We start from the raw sequence: 25,401 nt of genomic DNA, 5'->3' as shown, positions 1-25,401 counted from the left end.
CTTTTTAATGCATGCCAATATTCTGTTTGCTTTGTTAGCAGCAGAATGGCATTGCATGTCATTATTGAGCCTATCATCTACTAGGACCCCCAGGTGCTTTTCTATCCTAGATTCCCCCAGAGGTTCTCCCCCTAGTGTATAGATTGCATTCATATTTTTGCCACCCAATGCATTATTTTACATTTTTCTACATTAAACCTCATTTGCCATGTAGCTGCCCACCCCGTTAATTGGTACAGATCTTCTTGCAAGGTTTACATATCCTGCAGAGAAGTTATAGCCCTGCTTAGCTTAGTATCATCCACAAATACAGAGATTGAACTGTTTACCCCATCCTCCAGGTCGTTTAAGAACAAATGAATTCCCAGCACAGAACCCTGTGGTACCCCACTACCCACCCCTGACCATTCCGAGTACTCCCCATTTATCAACCACCCTCTGAACTCGCCCTTGCAGCCAGTTTTCAATCCATGTATTCACTCTATGGTCCATGCCAACGGACCTTATTTTTTTGTACAGTAAACATTTATGGGGAACTGTGTCAAGTGCTTTTGCAAAATCCAGATACACCACGTCTACGGGCCTTCCTTTATCTAGATGGCAACTCAGCTCCGCATAGAAGGTTAATAGATCGGTTTGGCAAGAATGATTCTTCATGAATCCATGCTGATTACTGCTAATGATACCGTTTTCATTACTAAAATCTGGTATATAGTCCCTTATCATCCCCTCCAAGAGCTTGCATACTATTGATGTTAGGCTAACTGGTCTGTAATTCCCAGGGATGTGTTTTGGACCCTTTTAAATATTAGTGCTATATTGGCTTTTCTCCAATCTGCTGATAGCATTCCAGTCAGTAGACTCTCAGTAAAAGTTAGGAACAATGGTCTGGCAATGGTCACATTATTCCATCCTTTTTTGTATGTCAGTGCTGATGATCACATTTGTTCCCCTTTAGGCAATTTCTGTCTAGAAGCGCTGACTGCACATCATTGCTTTAGGCCAGTTTACTGATAATGGTGGACTATGCCTGTGCAGTGTATGCTAGAACGGCCTCCACGTGGCAATTGATACATTGACAATGCAGGGTCACCAGGAATTCAATTAACGAAAGGAGCAGACTAAAAAACTTGGACAACTTTTATAAATTTTGTGATTGGGTTTAGATCTATTTTATTACAAGACAAGGATGAATCAGCATATGCCTGTGGGAAAAGATGGAAAGATCTATATGAATAGGTCCAGAAAATGCTGGACGGGTGGATGTGGACAAGGTCAGTGTGTCCCACCTAAAGTTACTGTGAAGGTATACATTGTCATAGGGACCTGAGAGTTAACTGGAGAACATTGCAAGTGTACATGGTGTACGTTCATCTCTAAGCCCTTGTACACATGGTCGGACATTCCGACAACAAAATCCGTCAGATTTTTTCCGACGGATTTTGTCCGAAACTGGTGTTGCATACATAAGGTCGGACAAAGTTGTCGGAAAATCGGATTGTTCGGAACGTGATGACGTTCGTTCGTTCTGACGGGACCACGTTCAGCCTAGTAGCCAATAGCTTTGGTCTCGTAATTTGATCTGAGTATGCGTGGCACTTTGTCCGATCGGAATTCTCTACAAACGATCAGACAAAGTCTGATTGGATCATGTTGTCGGAAAATTTTATATCCAGCTCTCAAACTTTGTTGGTCGGACAAAAGTCCGATGGCACCCACACTCGGTCGGATTATCCGACAACGCAGTCCGAACTGACATTTTCTGTCGGAATGTCCGACCGTGTGTACAAGGGCTAAGAGTAGAGATCTGCCTTAAGGTTAAGTATTCTCCCACAGCAGTCTCAGCCTTGTTCCAGGCCATTGATGGAAACAGCACACAGCAAAGGTACCCCATGTGTGCAACATCGACCCTAAATGCCTAGCATAGCCCAGAAGAACCCACCCTGGGGTTGGCCTCTCATGTGACCCTTGCTTGGCACCCAACGAGGAGGTAAACACGAAGGACGAGACAGTTACCCCGTCACCTTAAACTGCCCTCCCCCTTTGCTCACCCACATGTTGCCCTAACTTGCCAGGAACAGGATTGCTATGGCAGGAAAACCAGGTATTCAATTAATGAAGGCCACAGATTTAAAAAGATTAAAAACTACTTTTTAAATCCTATCAACTTGTCAAATCTTACCGGACAGGGCAGAAACAGCATATGGCTGTGACAGAAGATAGGAAGAGCTTTACAAATGAGCAGATGTGTACAAGAGGGGATAATAAAATTGGGGTTAAAAGTAGAGATAGCTGGTTATGAATTGATGATTTTAATGAGAATTTTGACATGAAAACTGACAATAGGTGCAATTATAGGACGCTTGTTACCTCTTTTTTTTTTTCTAAATTCCATTAAAAGTCTATTAGTTTCTCATTAGCTTTTCCGTCAGGCTGCTCTAGAGAATTCCAGTGCAGACAGGTGTCTGTGGTGAGCGGAGATGGACCCATATCTGCCACCAGCTGAAAATAGCTCCTATGTGTTACGGAAGTGTTCTAGATTCTCCAGACTGTAATTGCAGTGCATGGATTCTGCTGATAGGAGGAGCTCTGAGTGCACAGCAGTACAATCACCATGCAGGTCAGCCACATACAGCCTGTTCTTTACCTATGAATATTTTTGACAAGACACTTGTGCAGACAGATTTCGGAGCATCACCATGAGATCTGCATTTGGGATTTTGGATTCTTATTGGATGGATGTCCTATTTCAAAATGACTGCTAAAATGTGAAATGACTCAGCTGGAAGCCATCTATGTCCCTGATGTCCAACAACCAGCCCAGGCCTTTGGCACAATGTGCAGCCTTCGAGACCCCTACAGACAGTAGTCTGTGTTTATCTTACCTAGGTGGTTACTCAGTTCAGTGAAAGAAAAATATCCTGTTTGTTTTTTTCTGTGCTGTCCATCTCTTTACTCACTTTATTTCCACTGATCTGTTAAAATATCAGGTAATTTTTTAGATAGTTTTAAGAAGCACAAATGTGATGGCATTGATCTGTAAAGAGTCTGTAAAAGTAATCCCTTCAGTCTTTGACTTTCTGTGGGGTCTGCTGTCTAACAACTCCTAAATGTTTTCAGTCTCTGACCACATCTTGTAACATGCCTGTAGTCCTTGACCATCCCTTGCAGTGTTACTTGTTGGCTTTGACCATCTCTTGTAGCATGGCTGCAGTTTTGGACTATCTTCTGTAGCAGGCCTGTACTCTCTGACCATCTTTTGTAGTGTGGTCGGTGTAGTTGCCACTAGTAACAGACAATCCACCAATTCACCCCACTGCCAGACCCAATACATCACTTGCAGAGACAATGAACAGTCTTTTGCTGGTTTTGTTTTTTGTTTATTGGGGGGTACAACTTGGTTGAGGAAAAGGGTATATGGGATGCCAGTAGGATGTTTCATTTGCCATCATATTTTACAGGTTACACACATATTAGCACATAGTTAGAGCCCAAAGAGATGATTTGAATTTATGATTAATATGAACTTCCTCCTGCATAGCCATGCAGACTGTTGCTCCTCCTCTGCTTAACTAATGCAGACTATTTCTTCCAAGAATTCCCCATCCATTACCGTGTAAAGAATGAAGATACCACTCTTGACCGTGTAAGAGGGATGGCCCCAGAACTCCTTTCCTCCTGCCCAAAACTTCTTTCCTCCTGCACACAACTTATCCTGAAGTGAAATAACGTCACATCCTCTTCTACCGTGCAATAAGGACCCACTCTGAACAAATCCTTAAGCAGGCTCTGGCTGCTCGTTGCTACTAAGCCTGAGGCCTGCAACACCTCTCCCTGGAGGGGTAGTAGTTTAAAAACATTCTCTTGGATGGTGGACTACTGTTCTCAGGCAGCCAGCTTGCAAATCCTGTGCCCTCAGGCCACATAGATTTGACATATCACCCCACAGTCTCTCCTCTGATCCAGGACTCCCCATCATTTACCATGTAAATGATGAAGACTTTGCTATTGACCATGTAGAAGCAGACTTCCTGGCATATCCAGCCCTCCACTGTGGTAACACTCACCGACCTTTCATTGCCCTGAGTCCTTGATGGAGAACTTGACCGGACCATAAGTTCCGACAGCTTTACCTGCCCCTCTGCTCCAGGAGTGCTTTATCAGCCACTGTGTGATGATAAAGACAATGCCATTGACTGTGTAGAGGCAAAGTTCCTTTACAGCTCTCCCTGGGCCTCCTCCTTCGATCAGCGCACCCCCCCCCCCCCAGATGGGGGTGCACTCCTGCTGCTGCCTAGTATTCCATCTGCCACTTCACTCAGCCGACATCTCCCCCCAATGGCATGTTACCTCAATTTATATAGGAGGCCCACTCCCTGCCAATTCCAGTTGGGGATTGGTCAGGGCTCCCACACAAGCTGCCTGCCACTCCAATTCTAGGCCCTGCCCCTCTTCCAGAACATACTCCCTGGAAGCAGGGGAGGCGCCTCAGAACTAGAGCACAGGTGGCCACACCCACTGCTACTCTGACCACTCCCAGCCTCCAGATCAAAACAGACAGGCCTAGCTTGCAGCTTAGGCCTGTCTAAATTTGCCTGTGCTGACAGTTCCGGATAAAAAAAACTATTACTAGCACCTACCTATTGGTGAAGGGTGCTACAGTAGCATGCCTGCAGTTTTCCACCAGCTACTGTAGGATGCTTGCAGTCTCTGATTATCTCTTGTAGCATTTGACCATCTCTTGCAGCATGGTTGCAATTGTGGACTATCTGCTGTAACAGGCCTGTACTCTCTGACCATCTCTTGGAGCATCTCTGCAGTATTGGACTATCTGGTGTAGCAGGCCTGTGCTCTCTGACCATCTCTTGGAGCATTGGTGCAGTCTCTGATCATCTTTTGTAGCATGCCTATCAGCTTTGACTATCCCTATGCCCACAGTCTTAGACCGTCTCTAGGGTTGCCACCTCATCTCTTTAAAACCGAACACATAAACCACTTAAGGACAGAGCCTCGTTTTGAGATTTGGTGTTTACAAGTTAAAATTATTTTTTTTTGCTAGAAAATGACTTAGAACCCCCAAACATTATATCATTTTTTTCTAACACCCTGGAGAATAAAATGGCGGTTGTTGCAATATTTTCTGTTGCACCATATTTGTGCAGAGGTCTTACAAGCGCACCTTTTTAGAAAAAATACACTTTTATCAATTAAAAAATAAGTTAGCCCAATTTTATTTTATATTGGGCAAGATAATGTTACACTAAGTAAATTGATACCCAACATGTCATGCTTCAAAATTGTGCCCGGTCGTGGAATGGCAACAAACTTTTACCCTTAAAAATCTCCATAGGCGTTGTTTAAAAAATTCTACAGGTTGCATTTTTTGGGTTACAGAGGTCTAGGGCAAGAATTATTGCTCTCGCTCTAACGATCGTAATGATACCTCAGATGTGTGGTTTGAACACTGTTTACATATGTGGGTGCTACTCACGTATCAGTTCGCTTCTGCATGCAAGCTCAGCGGGACGGGGCGCGTTAATTTTTTTTTTATTATTTATTTTACTTTTTATTTTTACACTGTTATTTTAAGAAAATAATCAATTGTGTCACTTTTATTCCTATTACAAGGAATGTAAACATGTAATAGAAAAGAAGCATGACAGAACATCTTAAGAGATCTGAGGTAAAAACAAAAAGACCTCACATCTCATATTTACACTAAAATACAATAAAAAAATAAAAATAAAAAATAAATGTCATTTGGAAAAAAATAAATAAAAAAATTTCCCTTTAAGAGCTATAGGAGGAAGTGACGTTTTGATGTCGGTTCTGCCCTGCAATGGTATGGAGCCGGCTGTGGGCCATCTTCCCCTCACTCAGCTCCATACCATAGATGGGACAGGATCCGATCGCCTCCTCCACTGCCAGTGGCTCTGGTAAGCGGTGGAGGGCACCTCTCCTGCCACCGATAAAAGTGATCTTGCGGCGGATCCGCCGCTGAGATCACTTTTATCTGAAAGCCGACCACCCGCTGAAGAAGTGGATACCGGGGTTGTGGCAGCTAGCTGCTGCCATAACAACGATATTCCACTTCAAACAGCCGACGTATAATAACGGCGGGTGGTTGGCAAGTGGTTAATTATAGAGATTCTGAAGCTAAATTAATGCAGAGAAGGCACTAAGTGAGTTTAATTACCACCTTAATCAGCCACAGAACCTTTGTAAATAATATGTGTTTGGTTTTAAAATTATGAGGAGGCAACCCTAACCATCTTCCTGTTGCATGTCTGTACTTTCATATAGCTTTCTGTTGAACTGCATTGACATTCACTGAATATTACGCACAGTGCTTTGGTATTGCAAAGTGCTGCACCCGAGGCTCCCTATATCAAGAGTTGGCCACCACCGATTTGTGTTCTCGATGTGTATCGATTACAGCTTATCATATCAGGCGGTAGTGCATGGAGGAGGGAAGGATTATCTGCAACCTGACCAATTACTTCTATAGAGTTTTTTGTTGTGTGTTTTCTGTGGTTGGAGACACTGGCAATACACATGCTCCATTCAAACTACATTACTGAAAATCTAACTGGAACAGCTAAGAAACCAAACCCTTATCCAACAACCACAAAATTAAAGATTACACACAAAACTTATGCTGCCACCTGGTGTTTACCATGGTATGTTACAGTATTATTTCCTGAATTGGGAAGGACTCACATTTTACTGTTCCTCCATAATATGAAAGTAAAGAACTGGATTGAGTAGGCGTTATCTTAAAGTAGAAGTTCAGCCTAAAACGAACTAATGCCGCGTACACACGAACAGAATGTCCGACAGAAAAAGTCAGACGGAAGCTTTTCATCCTATATTCCGATCGTGTGTATGCCTCATCTGACTTTTTTTTCTCAAAAATTCTGACGGACCTAGAAATAGAACATGTTTTAAATATTTTCGACGAAACCAATTCCTATCGGGAAAACCGCTCATCTGTATGCTGTTCCCACGAACCAAAAACTACGCATGCTCTGAAGCAAGTATGAGACGGAGGTTATTGGCTACTTCCTTTTTTTAGTCCCGTTGTACATGTTGTACGTCACCCCGTTCTTGACGATCGGACTTTGGTGTGATCGTGTGTACACAAGACAGTTTCAGCGGAACTCCATCTGAAAAATTTGAGTTTATTCCGACTGCAAAACCGGTCATGTGTATGCGGCATAACTCTAAATCCTTACCTTTTCTGCAGCCAATCCAGTCTGGCATCCAGTGGCGGATGCTGTGTGGAAGAGACAGCCGACCATGACTGTGAAATACCTGGGAAGTGACGTCACCCATAGAGTTACTATGGGACTTCGGTTGTCGGCTGCCTCTCCTGCACACGCCTACACAGAGAAGCTGACAGCTCAGCGTGGGACCGGACCAGATCGACTGCAATGGGTATGTATATGGATTCTTGCTTTACAGGGTTAGATAGAATAGTATTAGAATGTGGTTGCCAGTAGATTTAGAGTTAGTTTTAGGCTGAACTTCTACTTTTACTGTTTGTAGGCACCTTGAAGTATACCTCAAGCCAAAATGTTTCCCATTTTGATTAGTGTAAGGAATGGTCAGGTTTTTTGTTATCTGATTTTTTGTTATCTGTGTCCCATATGTGAGATTTTCCTTCACTTTCTACCTTGACACAACAGGAAGTACAAGAAATTGGCATCTTAGGCCGCGTACACACGCGGGGACTGTTCGCCCAACTTTGTCCGTCAAACAGTTTCAGCAAACAGTCCGCTCAAAATTAGCATGGACGGACATGGCCACACACGACGAACGAACAGTTTGCTGAAACCGTGCGCGATGACGTGAACGGCACGTACGACGGGACGAAAAATACGACGTCCTATACACTGAATTATAACTTTCGGCGTGTAAATCCTTTCTGAGCATGCGTGCAACTTAGTTTGACGAACAAGCCTACACACGAGGGGACTGTTCGCTGAAACAAAGTTTCAGCGGACAGTTTTTCGGAAATTCCGAAAAACCTTGTTCAGCGGACTGTTCGCTGAAACTGTCCGCTGAAAGCCCACACACGAGCGGACTGTCCGCCGAAACACTGTTCAGCGGACAAAGTTGGGCGAACAGTCCCCGCGTGTGTACGCGGCCTAAGACTGTTGCCAGTAGAAAAGTGGACCTGTTAAATCACTTTCCTTTTATTCCTGCTCAGGTGACAACTCAAAATTGACAGGGGTTACCTAGACAAATAAACACAAATACTTATATAGCCATGGTGACAGCATTCGCCAAATCACCCCACTGTCAGACTTCATGCATCCTTTCCAGAGACAATGAGCAGTCATTTGCGAGCTTTGTTTTTGTTGTTTTATTGGGGGGTACAACTTGGATAGGGATTGGGATATGGGATGCCCATAGAATAAGTCATTGCCATCATATTTACAAGTTTCAATATACTTTAATCCATTTAGAGCCTGAAGAAAGAATGTGCACACTTGACTAAATAGAAATCTCCTGCAGATCCCTGCAGACTGTTACTATGCAGACTATTGATCCCTGCATCTCCATGCAGACTACTGTTAACTAAGAGTTCTCTATCCATCACCGTTTGAGGGAAAGAAACATTACTTTTGACCGTGTAAAAGAAATGGTCTTAGTTCTCTTCACCACCTGCCCAAACTTGCTTCTCCTTGCACACTTGGTTTCCTCCTGCACAACTCATAGCTACATTAGGGTATAACACATCCTCTTCTAATGGGTAAGAAGCCTGAGGCCTGCAGAACCTCTCCTTGGAGGCCTAGTAGGTTAAAATCTAGGAAACTGACTATTGCTCCCTGCCAGTCCAACTTGTAAATCACGTGTTCCCCGGGCCACACTGATTTGACACACACTTCCCCACAGTCTCTTCCCTGATCCAGGATTCTCCATCATCCACCATGTATATTGATGCAGACTCCATTAGTGACCGTGTACTAAGAGTTCCCTTCACAGACTCCCTGGCACCTCCAGCCATCCACTGTGGTAACCCTCACCGACCTTCCAACCTTCCAGCCCTGAGTCCTTGATGAGGAATTTGCCTGGACCGTGCATTCCAACAGCTTGTCCTGTCCTCTCTGCGGCAGGAGTTCCTTGCCACCGACCGTGTGGTGACAGAGACATTGCCAGCGACCGTGTGAAGGCAGTGTTCCCTCACAGCTCTCCCCAGGCCTCCTCCTGCGATCCCATGCCCCCCCCCCCCCCCAGATGGGGGTGCGGTCCTACAGCTTTCTAGCACTTCTTTCCTCACTTCACCCAGTCGACATCTCCTCCCCAGCAGCGTGTGACCTCAGCATATATAGGAGGCCTGCCCCCTGCCAATGCCAGTTTGAGATTGGTCAGAGCTCCCACACATGCTGCCTGTCACTCAAGCTGTAGGCTCAGCCTCCTCTTCCAGAACATTCTGCCTGGAAGCAGGGGAGGCACCTCAGAGTGGAATCCAGGCGGTCACATGCACTGCTACTCTAAACACTCCCAGCCCAAGAATCAAAACAGACAGGCCTAGCTTGCAGCATAAGCCTGCCTAAATTTGCCTGTGCTGAATAAACTTAGTAAAACAACCCTTACTAGCACCTACCTTCTGGTAGAGGGTGCTAAACTTAATATAGCACAGCTTACCGATTCCTACATATTTTTCACCTTTTTTTCCCTTTGATTCATTTGGTGACCTGACCATTAACATATCTACTGTCAAAAGCAGGTCATACTGGTGCAAATTGATTCCCCCATCAACACAGACAATGGTGACAGGTGAGTCCCTCCTGCTGCGCCATTGTCTTCTCCCGGCGGGGGGGGGGGGGGGGGGAGGGGGGGTTAGGGGAAGCCAAGAAGAAGAGAAGACAGTAGACAGTGATTATTGTCAGAGGCTATACCAGTCGCTAGTGATAATTGCGTGTAAGATCCGGCAGGCTGGTTGTACCCAAGTTGATGCTGAACCAGCCGAAGTTCGAACTGTCTATGGCTGGCCTTAGGGTGGCTCTCCTCTATGGAGCCACCCTTGGACAGCAGCATTGTCAATCTGGGTAGAGTATAGGGATAGATGCATTAGCAGATTTAACCTTTGTAAACAAATTAAAGCCAAACTGCAGCTAACACTTATTTATCAATTACAGAAACAGAGTTTACATTTTACAATTGATAACAGTATAAGGCGACATTCACACCAGCAATTAGGGCCACTGCGAATGGTAGCGGTAGGAATCAGAGATTCCTGCTGTAGCTTTCAGTGGCTAGGTGTGACCTTGGGCCCCATTCACTATGATGACACTTTATGTGTGCCCAACAGCGACCCCTGGAGGCAATTACTGGCTGTGCAGAGAGCTGCGAATAGCTGTGGCCGTCGGTGACCTGTCATTACAGTGAACGGGGCCTGCGGTTGTACCTAGCCACTGAGTGCCGCAGCAAAAACTGCTGCTACAATTTGCACTGGCCTTAATTGCCGGTGTGAATGTAGCCTAAAATGTTTTACGTAAATTAATAAAAGCTGACCATTGTAAGCACCCCTATCAGTGTGAAATGGTTGATCTCAACCCTCTGGTTGCCACTTTTGCTGAACCACTTGATCTGTTAAAGGAACTTTGAATAAAAAAAAAACAGACTTGCCAGATCACCAAGTGAAAATAAAGGAAAAAAAGCCTAAAACAGAAAACAAATGCAGCCAGCGCTTCTAAATATTGGTAAATGCACTATATGAAATCTTTCCTTTTGGGTTTAGAGTAAATAAAAAGCTATTGTATGAGGGTAGCCATGCTTGCATTTTTCAGTAAATGTAAAAACAGCCTAATATATAGCAAATAGATTGCAACTATGGATAAGTATTCCAGATGGAAGAATAAATATACAGAGAGAATGGAGGCATTGCTCGATAAAGGGCACAATTTAAGTAGCAATATTCTGTAGGTGTCTTTATCAGTGAACAGTTTAATAGGGAGAATTCATCAAAAACACACCAAGGTTGTCAGGGGACAGATTCCACACTGATAGGATTTGGCCTATTATACGTTCTGCCTCTGGGATTCTGGCTGCGGGCAGCAATTGATGGTCACAGAATTGTATTTTTTTGGTTTTATTTAAAGGGAATCTGTCACCAACAAAAAAAATGCTTGGACATGGAACTGTCCACTAATTAAAAACAAAGTGATATATTTTCCCAGGTCTGTCTGCATTCAGATGAATGCTACAATATAACACAAAATTCACCGTGCACAAAGCCATGCTAAATACTTTTCTGCAATGTCCAGGTCCACAGAAACATCAGGGCTCTGCTTCTGTGCCAAGTTCTAAGCAGATTTCTGTAAAACTGTTGGTAATTTAAAGTTAAACTGCAGGCAAGTAGGTAAGTTTGCATTTAGGCCTGATTCATATGGTAGTACCGATCTGTACATGTATGCAAAGGATGTCCAGGTTTTCTGTGCAGGTGGCCTGTTCAAGCCAATGACAGGCAACTAGTTGCATGGATCTCCAAGCACATCCCGGAGTGTACATCCATGCAGTTCCAATGCACAAATCGCAGTGCAGGTGGGCTGATCCATTTGGATGTACACACAGGGCTGTTGGAGATCCATGCAGATCTGAGCAGCTGGCTGCCTTTCAGTGATTTCAACATTCTACCTGCATGGGGCTGCAAGGAGCACCTATGCAACCTGTGCATGTGAAGATGGTCCTTCACACAGAAGTACAAATCTGTAAACAAATTTTTTGGAGGCTGCTCAGAAACAACACCATGTTCTGTCTGATCAGCCTCCAGTAAAGTTTCTTGTGGATTATACCAGTGGTGTGCGACCTTACCTTTACAGACTTGCATCATCTACTACAGGAACGGGAGTTGGCTCCATGCCGGTCTGCTTCTGCTCTTCTCAGATTAAAGTGATACTAAAGTCACATTTTTTCTCTTTTAAAAATAACAAACATGTTATACTTACCTGCTCTGTGTAGTGGATTTACACAGCTCAGTTCCTCCTCTTCACGGCTCCCTCTTCGGCACTCCGGGCACCTTCCTCCTGTTGCGTGCTCCCACAGCAAGCAGCTACCTATGGGGGCATCCAAGCCGCTGAGCTGCTTAGACAGGGAGCCGCTGCCTGGCTCTACCCCCAATCTCCCCATTGGCTCACTGACTTTGATTGACAGCAGCGGGAGCCAATGGTGCTTCACTGCTCTCTCAGCCGATGAGGAGTGAGAGTCCAGACAGCTGAGTCTCTCATGCAACATCACTGGATCAAGATAGGGCTCAGGTAAGTATTAGGGGGTTGAGGGGGGCTGCTGGACACAGATGGGGCTAGTGCTGTTAAATAGTAGCTACCCCAGCCCGGTGACAAAAAAGGAGCAGTAGAACACTACTAATGAGGTCACTTTATAAATGGTATCAAAAAAAGGAGCAGTAGAACACTACTGATGAGGTCACTTTATAAATTCTCAGCCATGCGTACACCCAGCTGGCCCAGAGTTGTGTAGCTAGTCTAGTCTGTATTTACACAAAGGTACTTCTTTAAGGATTATGCACTTCTATACTATAGACTACATAAACCGCACAGAACAGGCTGTTTACATGATCGACCAGATGGCTGTAATTAATTGCCTTACTCCAAAATGAATTGCATGATATTTGGTTGCACTGTCCTCTCAAATAAACAATGTAGCAATGAAGCAGCTGATTACTTGAACATCTGCCAATCTCACGAAATGAAGGCCAGAAAAAATACCAGCTTTTCAATTTATGTCACTTCCAATTTATTTTTATTACCGTGTTTGAAAGATACCTCTAGTCCAGTCCAATATATTTCAGTGGATACCTTGCTGGGGAAGGATGGCTTTCAAGAAGCATTAACTCCTAAATGGTTAAAGTAACTGAGGGGTTGGTTTGCAAAAACTGGAGAGTGCAAGATCTGGTGCAGCTATGCATGGTAGCCAATCAGCTTCTATCTTCAGCTTGTTCAGTTAAAGCGTTTGTTAACTCCCAAAAAAATAATTGATCCTGCTCCTTTAAAGCATGTTGTATGATACAGTGCTTGTCCTGTGTCATTTGGCCCCCTGTAACACCTAAAAAACATGGATGTTTCTGCCAGTTTCTCTCCACCCCTCTGTAAACTGACCACGGTGTATCATGGCTGCTGAGACCAGACACTGTGGTCAATTAAAATTTTTTGCATTAAAAAATAAGACAACAGTAAAGTTAGCCCAATTTTTTTATATTGTGAAAGATAATGTTACACCGAGTAAATTGATACCCAACATGCCACGGTTCAGCTCGTGGTGACAAACTGTTACCCTTAAAAATCTCCATAGGTGTAGTTTAAAAAATTCTACCGATTGCATGTTTTGAGTTACAGAGGTGATCTAGAGACAGAATTATTGTTCTTGCTTTAAAGATCGCGACAATACCTCACATGTGTGGTTTGAACACTGTTTTCATATGCAGGTGCTACTCACGTATGCTCTTGCTTCTGCATGCGAGCTCGTCGGGACGTTGCGCGTTAAAAATTTTTTTCTTTTCTTATTTATTTTACTCTTTATTTTTTATTTTTACACTATTCTTTTTAAAAAAAAATTGTCACTTTTATTCCTATTACAAGGAATGTAAACATCCCTTGTAATAGAAAAAAAGCATTACAGGACCTCATAAATATGAGATCTGGGGTCAAAAAGACATATTTACACAATGCAATAAAAAATAAAAAATGTTGTTTGAAAAAAAAATGTCCCTTTAAGAGCTATGGGCGAAAGTGACGTTTTGACGTCGCTTTCGCCCTACAAAGGTATGGAGACGGGTGGGGGCCATCTTCCCCTCACTCATCTCCATACCTAACACTGAGAAGGACCTGACCGCCTCTGTTGCTCCCGGTGGCTCCGGTAAGCGGCGGAGGGAACTGGAGAGCGGCGGGAGGGGGGCCCCTCTCCTGCCACCGATAAAAGTGATTTTGCAGCGAATCCGACAAAATAGGTGTGCCAAGTCTGTAGCATCATACTCACAAAGACTTGAGGCTGTAATTGGTGCCAAAGATGCTTCAACAAAATATTGAGCAAAGGCTGTGAATACTTAATGTATGTACATGGGATTATTTTGTTTTTTATTTTTATTAAATTTACATAGATTTCTAACAAACTTATTTCACACTGTCAATATAGGGTATTGTTTGTAGAACTTTGAGGAAAATAATGAATTTAATCCATTTTGGAATAAGGCTGTAACATAACAAAATGTGGAAAAAGTTAAGCGCTGTAACTACTTCCCAGATGCACTGTAGATGTAGACCTAATGACCTAATCTCATATATAAGCTTTAACATGTTAATCTAATTTCAATAGTCATTTCAGTAGTTTTCAATATTTTAAAATCTGTAGTATTTAATAAGACAGTACCTGGTGATCTGGCATTGAAGGTCCTTGTTTAGGTACAGATTAGGTATTATTACTTAGGTACATATTATTTCAGTGCATTATAGGGTACAGCTGCACAATTAATCATTAAAAAATCGTGATCTCGATTCAACCCCTCTGACGATCTCTATTGCAGAGTTTGCCGATTCCTTCATATAACAAGTGGAGAGACTTATCAGCTCACTCAGCTGTCAAAAGAAAACATCTTGGCAGTCTGTCAAGTTTTTAAAATGAAACATTGTAACTTTCTTCCTTCTTAGATCAGAGGGAAACTTCTGTGTGTAAAGAAAAAATCCAGTCTGCCAAGTTTTTAAACAACCTGTAAATGCAGGAAGTTTAACCACTTAAAGTCTAAATCTTTTTCTGACACTTGTTTCTTAAAGGATTTGTAAAGGAAAAAATATTATCTCCTAATTAGCTTCCTATTACCTAATGTAGTGCTGCTTCACTTACCTCCTCTTTCCTTTTGCCTTGCAAATGTCCTTTTTTCTTCTTAAGCCGCGTACACACGGGCGGACTGTCTGGCCTACTTAGTCCTCCGAAAACACATTTCAGCGGACAGTCCGCTCGTGTGTGGGCTTCAGCTGACTTTTTCAGCGTGCAGTCTGGCGGACTAAGTATTTTCGGAATTTCCGTAATACTGTCCGTCGGACTCGCATTTCGGCGGACAATCCGCCCGTGTGTGTGCCAGTCCGCCGTACTTTTGAAATGAGCGGACTTTTCCCGCCCGGAGAAAAGTCCGCTCATTTCGAGCGGGTCTCCAGGTAGGCGGGGCCCGCGAAGGAGACGTCGCTGGCCCCGCCGCCTGGTATGGACTTAAAGGGGAACCCCAACGCCGAAAAAAATCGGCGTGGGGGTCCCCCCAAAGTCCACAACAGACCCTTGTCCGAGCACGCTACCCGGCCAGCCAGGAAAGGGGAGCGAGCGAGCCCCCCCACCCCAAAGCACCTTGTCCCTATGTTGATGAGGACAAGGGCCTCTTCCCGACAACCCTGGCCGTTGGTTGTCGGGGTCTGCGGGCGGGGGGCTTATCGGAATCTGGGAGCCCCCTTTAATAAGGGGGCCCCCGGATACCGGCCCCCCACCCTATGTGAATGAGTATGGGGTACAATGTACCCCTACCCATTCACCTGTAAAATAAAAGTACCAAAAAAAACACAACACACGAGATAAAATACTTTATTGCACAGCTCCGGGGGTCTTCCGTCTTCGGGGGTCTTCTCGCCAGACTCCTCCGCTATCTTCTTGTAGCTCTTTTGCTAGCGGAGGAGTCCGGCTTTCTTCCTCGTCGCCGGCCTTTTCTCCCGACTTCGGGGTCTTGTCCCCCTCTTCCGTTCTTCTGCCGGGCCACCGCGCCTTCTTATAGCTCTTTTACAGGCGGTGGCCCGGTCTTCTGTCGCCGCCTGTCGCCGTCGCCGCCGCCTTCTGTTTTCCTTCTTCTTCTTCTCCAGGAGATGTTGCCTCGACGATCTCTCCGGCCGGAATGCCAGGGACGCACTGCGCGGCCACTTATATAGGGACAAGGGGCGGTGTCACATGGCTTTATGTCACATGGGTTGGCCACATGGCCGCCCCCTTACGATGTCATAGTCCCCATGTGACATTAACCCATGTGACCAACCCATGTGACATAAAGCCATGTGACACCGCCCCTTGTCCCTATATAAGTGGCCGCGCAGTGCGTCCCTGGCATTCCGGCCAGAGAGATCGTCGAGGCAACATCTCCTGGAGAAGAAGAAGAAGAAGAACGGAAGGCGGCGGCGGCGGCGACAGTAGACCGGGCCACCGCCTGTAAAAGAGCTATAAGAAGGCGCGGTGGCCCGGCAGAAGAACCGAAGAGGGGGACAAGACCCCCGAAGTCGGGACAAGAGGCCGGCGGCGAGGAAGAAAGCCGGACTCCTCCGCTAGCAAAAGAGCTACAAGAAGATAGCGGAGGAGTCCGGCGAGAAGACCCCCGAAGACCCCCGGAGCTGTGCAATAAAGTATTTTATCTCGTGTGTTGTGTTTTTTTTGGTACTTTTATTTTACAAGTGAATGGGTAGGGGTACATTGTACCCCATACTCATTCACATAGGGTGGTGGGCCGGTATCCGGGGGCCCCCTTATTAAAGGGGGCTCCCGGATTCCGATAAGCCCCCCGCCCGCAGACCCCGACAACCAACGGCCAGGGTTGTCGGGAAGAGGCCCTTGTCCTCATCAACATGGGGACAAGGTGCTTTGGGGTGGGGGGGCCGCGCGGCCCCCCCTTCCCCAAGGCACCCCCCCATGTTGAGGGCAGGCGGCCTGGTACGGCTCAGGAGGGGGGGCGCTCGCTCGCCCCCCTTTCCTGGCTGGCCGGGTAGCGTGCTCGGACAAGGGTCTGTTGTGGACTTGGGGGGGACCCCCACGCCGATTTTTTTCAGCGTTGGGGTTTCCCTTTAAGTCCATTCCAGGCGGCGGGGCCAGCGACGTCTCCTTCGCGGGCCCCGCCTACCTGGAGACGCGCTCGAAATGAGCAGACTTTCATCCGCGTGTGTGGGCGAGTCCGTTCATTTCAAAAGTAGGGCGGATAGTATGGCGGACTTAGTACGCCGTATTAGTCCGCTCAAAAAGTGGTGTGTGTGGTCAAGTCCGTTCATTCGAAAGTATGACGGACTGTCCGTCGGATTGTCTGACGGACTAAGTTGGCCAGACAGTCCGCCCCGTGTGTACGCGGCTTTAGAATTCAGCACTTCCTGTCACTCTGTATGTAACTAACCACCACAAGGTGAGCCGTTCTGCCTGGTGGTGAGTGTCGTGCTCGCCCCCTCCCTAGGACTACAGGAGTGTGTCAGGACGCTCTCTACAGTCATAGAATCAAGTCCTGTGTCTTAGTGGGTGTGTATACCACTCAGCAGCCCGCCCCCTTTGGCTTAGATTCTTTTGTTCACTGTTCCGCCGTGACTCTGCCCCCTTGCTGCCTGGAGATTTGTAATCTAATGCTCGGCTATTAGAAAGTACAGCAGCAACATTATTTTTTGATTATTTTTAATTCATCAGCTATTCCATAACTGTAAAATGAAATATAATCAGATATATTACACAGGCTTTAAAATTTCATCAGTATAAATATGTTTCAAATACTGTACCATTGTACAGTCCTGCTGCGTAGGCTGGGGAGGTAGGAATGTGTTTAGAATATGGGTGTAGTTTAATCTTTTTTTTTTTTTTTTTTTTTTACATGAAGGAGGGTGTACTTAATTTTAATAGGTCAGCAGGTGTCAGCGGGTGTCCGAGAAATTTGCTCGTTCTCGATAGTGTTTTATTATTGAAAAAACAGCTCTGCGCATGCGCGATGACGCTAAGCATAGTGGTTACTGTGGTTTCATTATTGCGGTGACCTCGCTACAGTGAGCGCACACCGCAAAGCAGGAAATAGAAGGCAGAATGATTGCAGGACAGCCAGAGGCTTATATAGATGCTCCATTTCAAAAGGTAGATACATAACTTTGATGAAAAATTATGCATTTAGAATGAATGAATGAAATACTTGTATAGCGTACAATGCGAACTGAATCGCCTCTAGGTGCTGTGGCGAGCTTTGATCATCAGCTAGAAGAGGAAGGTCTTGAGTTTTTTCCTAAAAGCCAGGTGATTTTCTTCCAGGCGGATGTTTATTGGTAGAACATTCCATAGCCGAGGACCTTGGACAGCGAATCTCCGATCCCCCTTGGATTTATACCGGGCTTTGGGGACGAAGAGGAGGTTTTTGTTGGCTGATCGAAGACTGCGGTTTGGTGTGTAATGATTTATTTTCTCCATTAGGTATTGCGGAGCTTCTCTATGCACACATTTGTGGGTGAGGCAAAGGGTCTTGAACGTGATACGATTTTTTACGGTTAGCCAATGTAAGCTCCTCAGCGAAGGAGAGATGGATTCCCAGGTTTTTTTTCCTGTTATCAGCCTTGCCGCTGTGTTTTGGATCAGTTGTAATCGCGCAATTTGATATTGTGGTAACCCTATGTAAAGCGAATTTGCGTAGTCCAGTCGTGAATTAATGATTGTTCCAACTACCACTGCTTTGTCATTCTTTGGGATAAAAGGGATGAGTCTGCGAAGCATGCGGAGCAGATGTGAGATCCACTGACTACTGCTCCTATTTGCGCATCCATTGACATTTGTGCGTCTAAAATAACCCCGAGACTCTTGGCTTTGGTCTTCGGGGAGATGGTCTGCCCAAAGACGGTTGGTGGAGACCAGGAGGTTTTGGTTACGGGATTATGATTTGGGTGTAAGATAAGAAGCTCTGTCTTCGATTCGTTCAGTTGGAGGGAGTTAGTGGTCATCCAGTCCTCTATTGATTTGAGGCAGTTTTCAAGTTGTTGTTGGTGATCTTTTTTTCCATTGATCCGGAAATAAAGTTGCATGTCGTCAGCGTAAGAGTGAAAGCAAGGGTCTGAGCATCTGATGATTTGGAGAAGTAGGCGGATGTAAATGTTGAAGAGAACGGGTGACAAAGGAGAGCCTTGAGGGACTCCGCAGGTGACTGCCTGAGATTCGGAGAGGAATTTTCCTAGTTTCACTGTCTGTGACCGATTTCCTAGGAAGGACGCAAACCATTGGAGATCTATGTCTTGGACTCCGGCTACTTCTGTGAGGCGGACGAGTAGAGTATTGTGGTCTACTGTATCAAATGCTGCACTTAGGTCTAACAATACGAGGAGACACGGCTCTCCGTCATCTGCTGCTTCGAGGGCATCGTCCCAAATCTTAAGGAGTGCTGTTTTTAGCGATGTCAGTACCTACTAGAGATTAGTTAGACAAGAAAAAAAATTCTTTACAACTTCTTTAAGTTAAAATCAATATTTTTTGCTAGAAAATTACTTGGAACTCTATTAATATTTTATGTACACTGTATTTGCCCAGCGGTCTTTCAAATGCAATTTTTTGGGAAAAAATACACTTCAATGAATAAAAAAAAAAAAAAGAAACAGTAAAGTTAGCCCAATTTTTTTTGTTTTAATGTAAAAGATGATGTTACGCAGCGGCAATCGTGAGAGAATCGTGATCTATCTTCAAAGCAAAAAAATTTCAACCCATATCATGCAGACATGGTCCCCTGATCATGCCTGGACCCTGAAAAATGCAGTGATTTGTTAGTAGCTGTAAAGAGGCTGCAGGAGATCAAGAGCACTGATATGCAAAGAAAAAGGGTGCAATGGTTTTTGATACACAATACTTTAGCAAACTAAATGTCATTTAGTTAGGGCTTGCATCTGATATAAATAGTCGTCAAACCCCACTTTGGGTGGTGTTATAGAGATCCACTTGTATGGATTAAAAGAGATTGGCCCAGATATCATTTTTATTTGTCACAATGAAATGGTTTCAAAGGGATCTGGTCATTCTACTGAGAAGTTTAGTTGATCATAAAAGGAAAAAAAGATACCATGTCCACACCTACCACCTGATGCCCCATATTCTCCTGTATACACAGCATGCTCTCCCCAGTCCTTCTGGACTCCATTAGCACAGATGGTATGCACCCACCCATGTTTTTGCTGCAGATAATTTATTAAGCTGATTTAATGCATTTGTTGTGTTCAGGCTCATAAGCTTGAGGTGTGTAGGCAAAAAAAGCAGCCACTCTTACGTCAAGGTCATTAACCTATGGAATTTCCAAGGAGGAATCTCTATTATTCTTTCTCCCCTTAGGTCTGAGATAAGGATAATTGCTTTAGAACCACTTTAAACCTGGGAGATTGACATTTATTCTTATTGCTATTGAAGTAAATGGCTGTCTCAGAAATTTCAGATTCTTAAAGCGATAGCTTGGAAACTCCTAGAATGTACGTTGCATGCTCAAGGACCTTGGACTTGCCATATTGAAGTAAACTTGTCACTAAACTGGGCAATTCAAATGCAACATAAAAACGACACAAATATATCACTTGCAGTGTAGACTCCAGTGGATCCAAAGATACAGTCAGCTAAAATCATATGCAGATCTTGGCTTGTCTTCTATAATTAAAGCTTTGCCCAGGAACCCACACCTTCTTTAAGGGGAGAAGCAATCATTCAGGTTGTAAAGGGCATGCAGATTTTGCCGAATGATTGCTTCTCCCCTGAAAGAATAGGAAAATGTTTGATATATAGGTAATGCAACATTTCCCAATTCTCACTTTAAAAAAAAAAAATTAACAAGTGCACTGATTTGACGTGTCACAATATCTACAACACATGGGTGGTAAAGACCTTACATTACAAATCCTTGCAATACAGCAGTTGACCTAAAACAATTATTTTATATTCTCCCTTGATAATAATGAAGATGGTGCAGCCAGTACATTACAGGTATAATATATGAAAATTTGAATTTTTGGCTTTATAGCAGTTATTTAACAAATCAGAACTACATTAACAGTTTTCTGTTGCATTACACGTGTGGCTTTGAATGACACGGCGTTATAAGAAAACAAAAATCTATCATTTGGATTTTGCTGAGGATCTAGCTAGCTAAAACTCGAGGTATGTTCTCTCACCCCGTTTTCTGAGAATTTCATCTGCAGTAAGCTCTGGTAACAATGAGGGCTGTCAGCTTCATGGTTTGGTGTGAAATGAGAAATAAGACAATGGATAATGAATTGATTGGGTAAAGGCAGGGTGTAAGTGGGGACATGTTTCAAAGTATTCAAGTGTCTCATGACTGTCAGCATTGTGCACCCGGGGGGTCCATTAAACACAAAGTACTGACAATTAAAATTACCATCCTCCTTGTAAGGGCGCACACAAGAATTATGACAGCGGGATCCTAGGCTTTGTCTTTTAATGAAAATTGTCATATTTAAAAACAAAATAGAAATGACAGTAGAGGTCAAAGTGAAGGTTGTGTTACTAAATACTGGGACCGTGGTCTCAATTTACTTCCATCAATATAAGTAGTTCAGCAACGGATATTGTGCACTCTTAAAGTGACATTGTTGTTGCCCCCAAATAAATTCCCCAAAGCAATCGTCTATAAGTGGTATACTCTTGTCCCCTATGGCCCCTGCCTCCTATCTTCTCCTGCACTGTCGTCCCTCCCTCTGACCCCTACATTACTATAAGACATAACAGTGATGTAGAAATGGAAGGATTGTGGGGCAAATAGGCAACCTACACTCACTGAGTTTTAAATGCTGACGAATCTCATGGAGGCTACAGCATTCCAGTGTGCAAAAGATAGGAGACACAGACATTGGAGAGATGAGTATAACATTTCTTCCATTACATGGAACTGCTGGTTTGGGAAATTCTTGGGGGTAAAGGCAAAGACAGTGAGAGGAACATGGAGGTTACCATTATTGAAATCTCCTTGTAAAAATATTCCAATATCCAGCTTTACAGCTCTGAGTTACTAATTCAAAACAAGCTTACAGATAAGAACTTCTGACTTTTCTTCAACATTCCTGACTTACATAGTTTATCTGGTTGAAAAAAAGACACAAGTCTGTCTAGTTCAACCAACATTTATTTGTTCAAGGTCACATATAGTTCCATAGTTAGGCTGGTTGAAATGGACACATGTCTGTCTAGTTCAACCAATGAAATGGGGGGAAAAATATTTTTTTTTACAATCCTATATACACAATCCCATATCCATACTCAGTCCAGAGGAAGGCAAAAAAATAAAACAGCAAAGTATCATCCAATTTGCTCCTGCAGGGAAAAAATTCCTTCCTGATCTCCCAAGAGGCAATCAGATGTTCCCTGGATCAACTTTACCTATTAATGTTAGTATCCAGTTATAATATGTACAGGAAATAATCCAGGCCTTTTTTAAGGCAATCTACTGAGCTGGACAGAACCAGCTCGTGAGTGAGTCTATTCCACTATTTCACAGCTCTTACTGTGAAGAAACCTTTCCGTATTTGGAGATTAAATGTCTTTTCCTCCAGACATAAAGAGTGCCCCCTAGTCCTCTGTGATGACTTTAAAATGAATAACTCAACACCAAGTTCACTATATGGACCACTTATGTATTTATACATGTTGATCGTATCCCTCATAATATCATCTTCTCAAGAGAGAATAAATTCAGTTCCTCTAATCTTCTCCATACCTCTTATCAGTTTGGTTGCCCTTCTCTGCACTTTATCCAGTTCCCTGATATCCTTTTTGAGAACTGGTGCCCAAAACTGAACTGCATATTCCAGATGAGGTCTTACTAATGATTTGTACAGGGGCAAAATTATATCTATCTCTCTGCAGTCCATACCTCTCTTAATACAAGAAAGGACCCAGAATGTACTGAGGCCAGTACAGCAACCTTGGAACCAGGCAAATAACTTTGTCTAATGTATTTTAGCAGTGTTAGTGCCCATATTTTCCTCACAATATATTTCTTGAGCTCTGAAAAGAAACACTTGGGGACCATTTATAAATATTAATTCTGAGTATAAAGGTTTACTAGCTTACAAGTGAGCATGGAAAACAATAATGAATTATAACTGGGCAATCTGGTCAGTAGCCTAAGGCCTTAATCTCACCAGATGTTTCAAATTTTAAATCAGTGACTTAATTATGACCATTAGTAGAAAAATAGTATGAGTGGAGTGTGGTACTTAAAGTGGTTGTCGTGAAATCCGAACAAAGCACGCATATCTGTAGTGTTTACTTGTCTATCTCCAAAGCTGTAAGTGACATTTCTCACTGGTGCTTTGTTCCTCTGTTATCAGCATGAGTCACGTCTAAGACGCTTTCCCGACACATGAGATACATTTGTGACAAAGGTGGGAGTTCAGCACACAGCTTGTCTATTCAGAACAGAGTTCTGTATGTTCCTCCATTCCTGTGCAGTGTGAGGAGGAGATTGTTTCCCTTTCCTCCAATAAACTCTCACACACTGTAACTGCAGCTCTCCACCCCCTCCTCTCTGCTCCTCAGAGATGCAGAAGGATTTTATCACAAATCTGCACTTTTAGCAGATAAACAGGTAAAACTTATGTAGGAAGATTTGGGGAGCTTTTCTCATTTACCAAAAGCAAGCATTTTTATGAATTGGTTCACTAATGGACACAGACACAAAATATATTTGAATGTGTGAATGCCTATATATATATATATATATATATATATATATATATATATATATATATATATGGATTTTAGTTTAAATAAAACTTTATTCAGTTTTTAATATTAAGATCACAATTAAAAATCAATGCAAGGATTAACATAATGTAAAACAAGGAAAAGAGGGGAAATAAGGGTAGGGGGAGGGAGTAGGAATAGGGGAGAGAAGCAGAGACAAGGAAGTCCAAATGGGCAATGGCCAGTCCTCCAAAATTCCGATAGTCACATAGAGAATACAATTAAGGTTTTTCTTGGGTCTCTACTATGGAACACGTGCAGCAGGTGATAGAGGACAAGGAGGAAGCTCCTTTCCCAAATTAAGGAGTAAGAATATTTCCATTGTCCACCTGTCAGAGCCTTAAAAGTGTCAGAATCTCTTTGTGCTATCATGCAGGTCCAAGCTTGATGGGACATTTTGGAGTTATCTATGTCCCCGATGACCAGGATCTCCATGAACATAATATAATTTAGTATTTGTGCCCATTTCCATTTTAAAGATTTTACCAAATTCTCAGTTTGAAGCAGTATATGTTTTTTCATAGGACTGGAGTTTTTACTGAACACTTTGCCTGTTCAGTAAGGTGACAAAGTATAATTAAAACCAACCCTTGACTTGCTTATACTTGCCTTTACAGCAATCTCCTACCACTTTGTTCCTCCCCAGTTGTAACCCTATGTAATGTTGTATGTTGTATTGTGTTGGAGCTTACAGGGGGTTGACTAATGGATTCATCATATGATGGTAGAGCACCAGGGGTAAGTGGAAAAGCTGAGTATACTTAAGTCAAGAGCAGGCTTTAAAAAGATACTGTCACTTTACACATTTATACAAGTGTCTCTTTTAATGGACACCACACAGTTAAAAAATGCTTTTTCAACACAATTATCAAAAGACATTATAAAATAATATATACTCACTATTTTCCAATATTTCCTTTTCTTTGCAGACAACTCTTGGTCATGGATTCCTAAGTTTTGTAACATAAGGGATTTTGGAAAACGTCACCCGCGGCAGTACGACGATACCAGCGGAAACATGGTTCACATCAAGCAGAAGCTCTACCACAATGGCCACCCGAGTCCTAGACGGTTCACATCAAGCAGAAGCTCTACCACAATGGCCACCCGAGTCCTAGACATCTCTAAGGGGGGCACCCATAGACAGTATCCTCTACATTTAGGGGATAAATAGAACTCTTCTTTCCTATTGAGGAAAAAGAAAATAACAATGTGAATTCATTTTCCGAAACGGGAAGACAGTAGGAAAACAGTTTTATTTCCTTCAGGCCTTTTTTTGCTCCTTCCCTTATCTGGTAGGGGAAGTACTCCACATAGAAGGGGCAAGGGAAATTTTGGACCTTGGTAGATGTCTCTTGGCATCTGATTTTAGTGCTGAACTTCTGTAAATATGTAAAAAACTACAACAAAAATTATAAAAAAAAAAAAGACGTGTCTCTGAAAATTTCAAAAAGTGTAAGATGTGGAAACCTCAAGACTTACTCTACCTTTTATGTGTGTCTGTAGTATTGGAGGAGTGGAGGATTTGAGTGTCAACTCTTGCTAAGTGTCATGTATTGTAAGATTTGGTATGGGCACATGTAGAAAAAAAAAACATAACTTGTCCTTAAAGTCACAGTTCCGTAGGTGAATGATTGAGTCTATTTGTGCCAAATTTAGGAACGTACAATCAAGACCTAACCTCTGCTGATGATGCAATGGTCTTTATTGAATTGTCCTTCCCCATTAACCTCGTCTTACTGTTTGCTTGTAAGCAGTGCCAAAAGCAGCTTTTTTTAAAAGTGCAGCTCCACTTGTCTAAAAATTGTATTTTTTACAGATCATTTTTATTTTCTCCCTAGACATATACTTTGTTGTGAAATATTCAACTAGTTTTCTATGTTTCAAGATATGTAAGAAAAA

At 43.3% G+C, this 25,401-nt stretch overlaps 1 protein-coding gene across 1 annotated transcript in view; it reads left to right on the top strand.

Moving 5' to 3' along the window:
• The window catches only part of TMEM240 (transmembrane protein 240), a 134,469-nt gene extending 109,796 nt beyond the window's left edge, over positions 1-24,673 (top strand). Inside the window, exon 4 of the mRNA XM_077455908.1 lies at positions 24,429-24,673. Coding sequence (XP_077312034.1) covers positions 24,429-24,673 — 245 coding nt within the window. The remainder of the gene's footprint in view (positions 1-24,428) is intronic.
• The last annotated feature ends 728 nt before the right edge of the window (positions 24,674-25,401 follow it).

Source organism: Lithobates pipiens, unplaced genomic scaffold, assembly GCF_037356315.1.
Source record: "Lithobates pipiens isolate NorthernLeopardFrog02 unplaced genomic scaffold, aLitPip1_a1.2 Scaffold_27, whole genome shotgun sequence".
Taxonomy (NCBI): Eukaryota; Metazoa; Chordata; class Amphibia; order Anura; family Ranidae; genus Lithobates; species Lithobates pipiens.
Note: the sequence above shows the minus strand (reverse complement) of the source record. Positions and strands in the feature narration are given on the sequence as shown.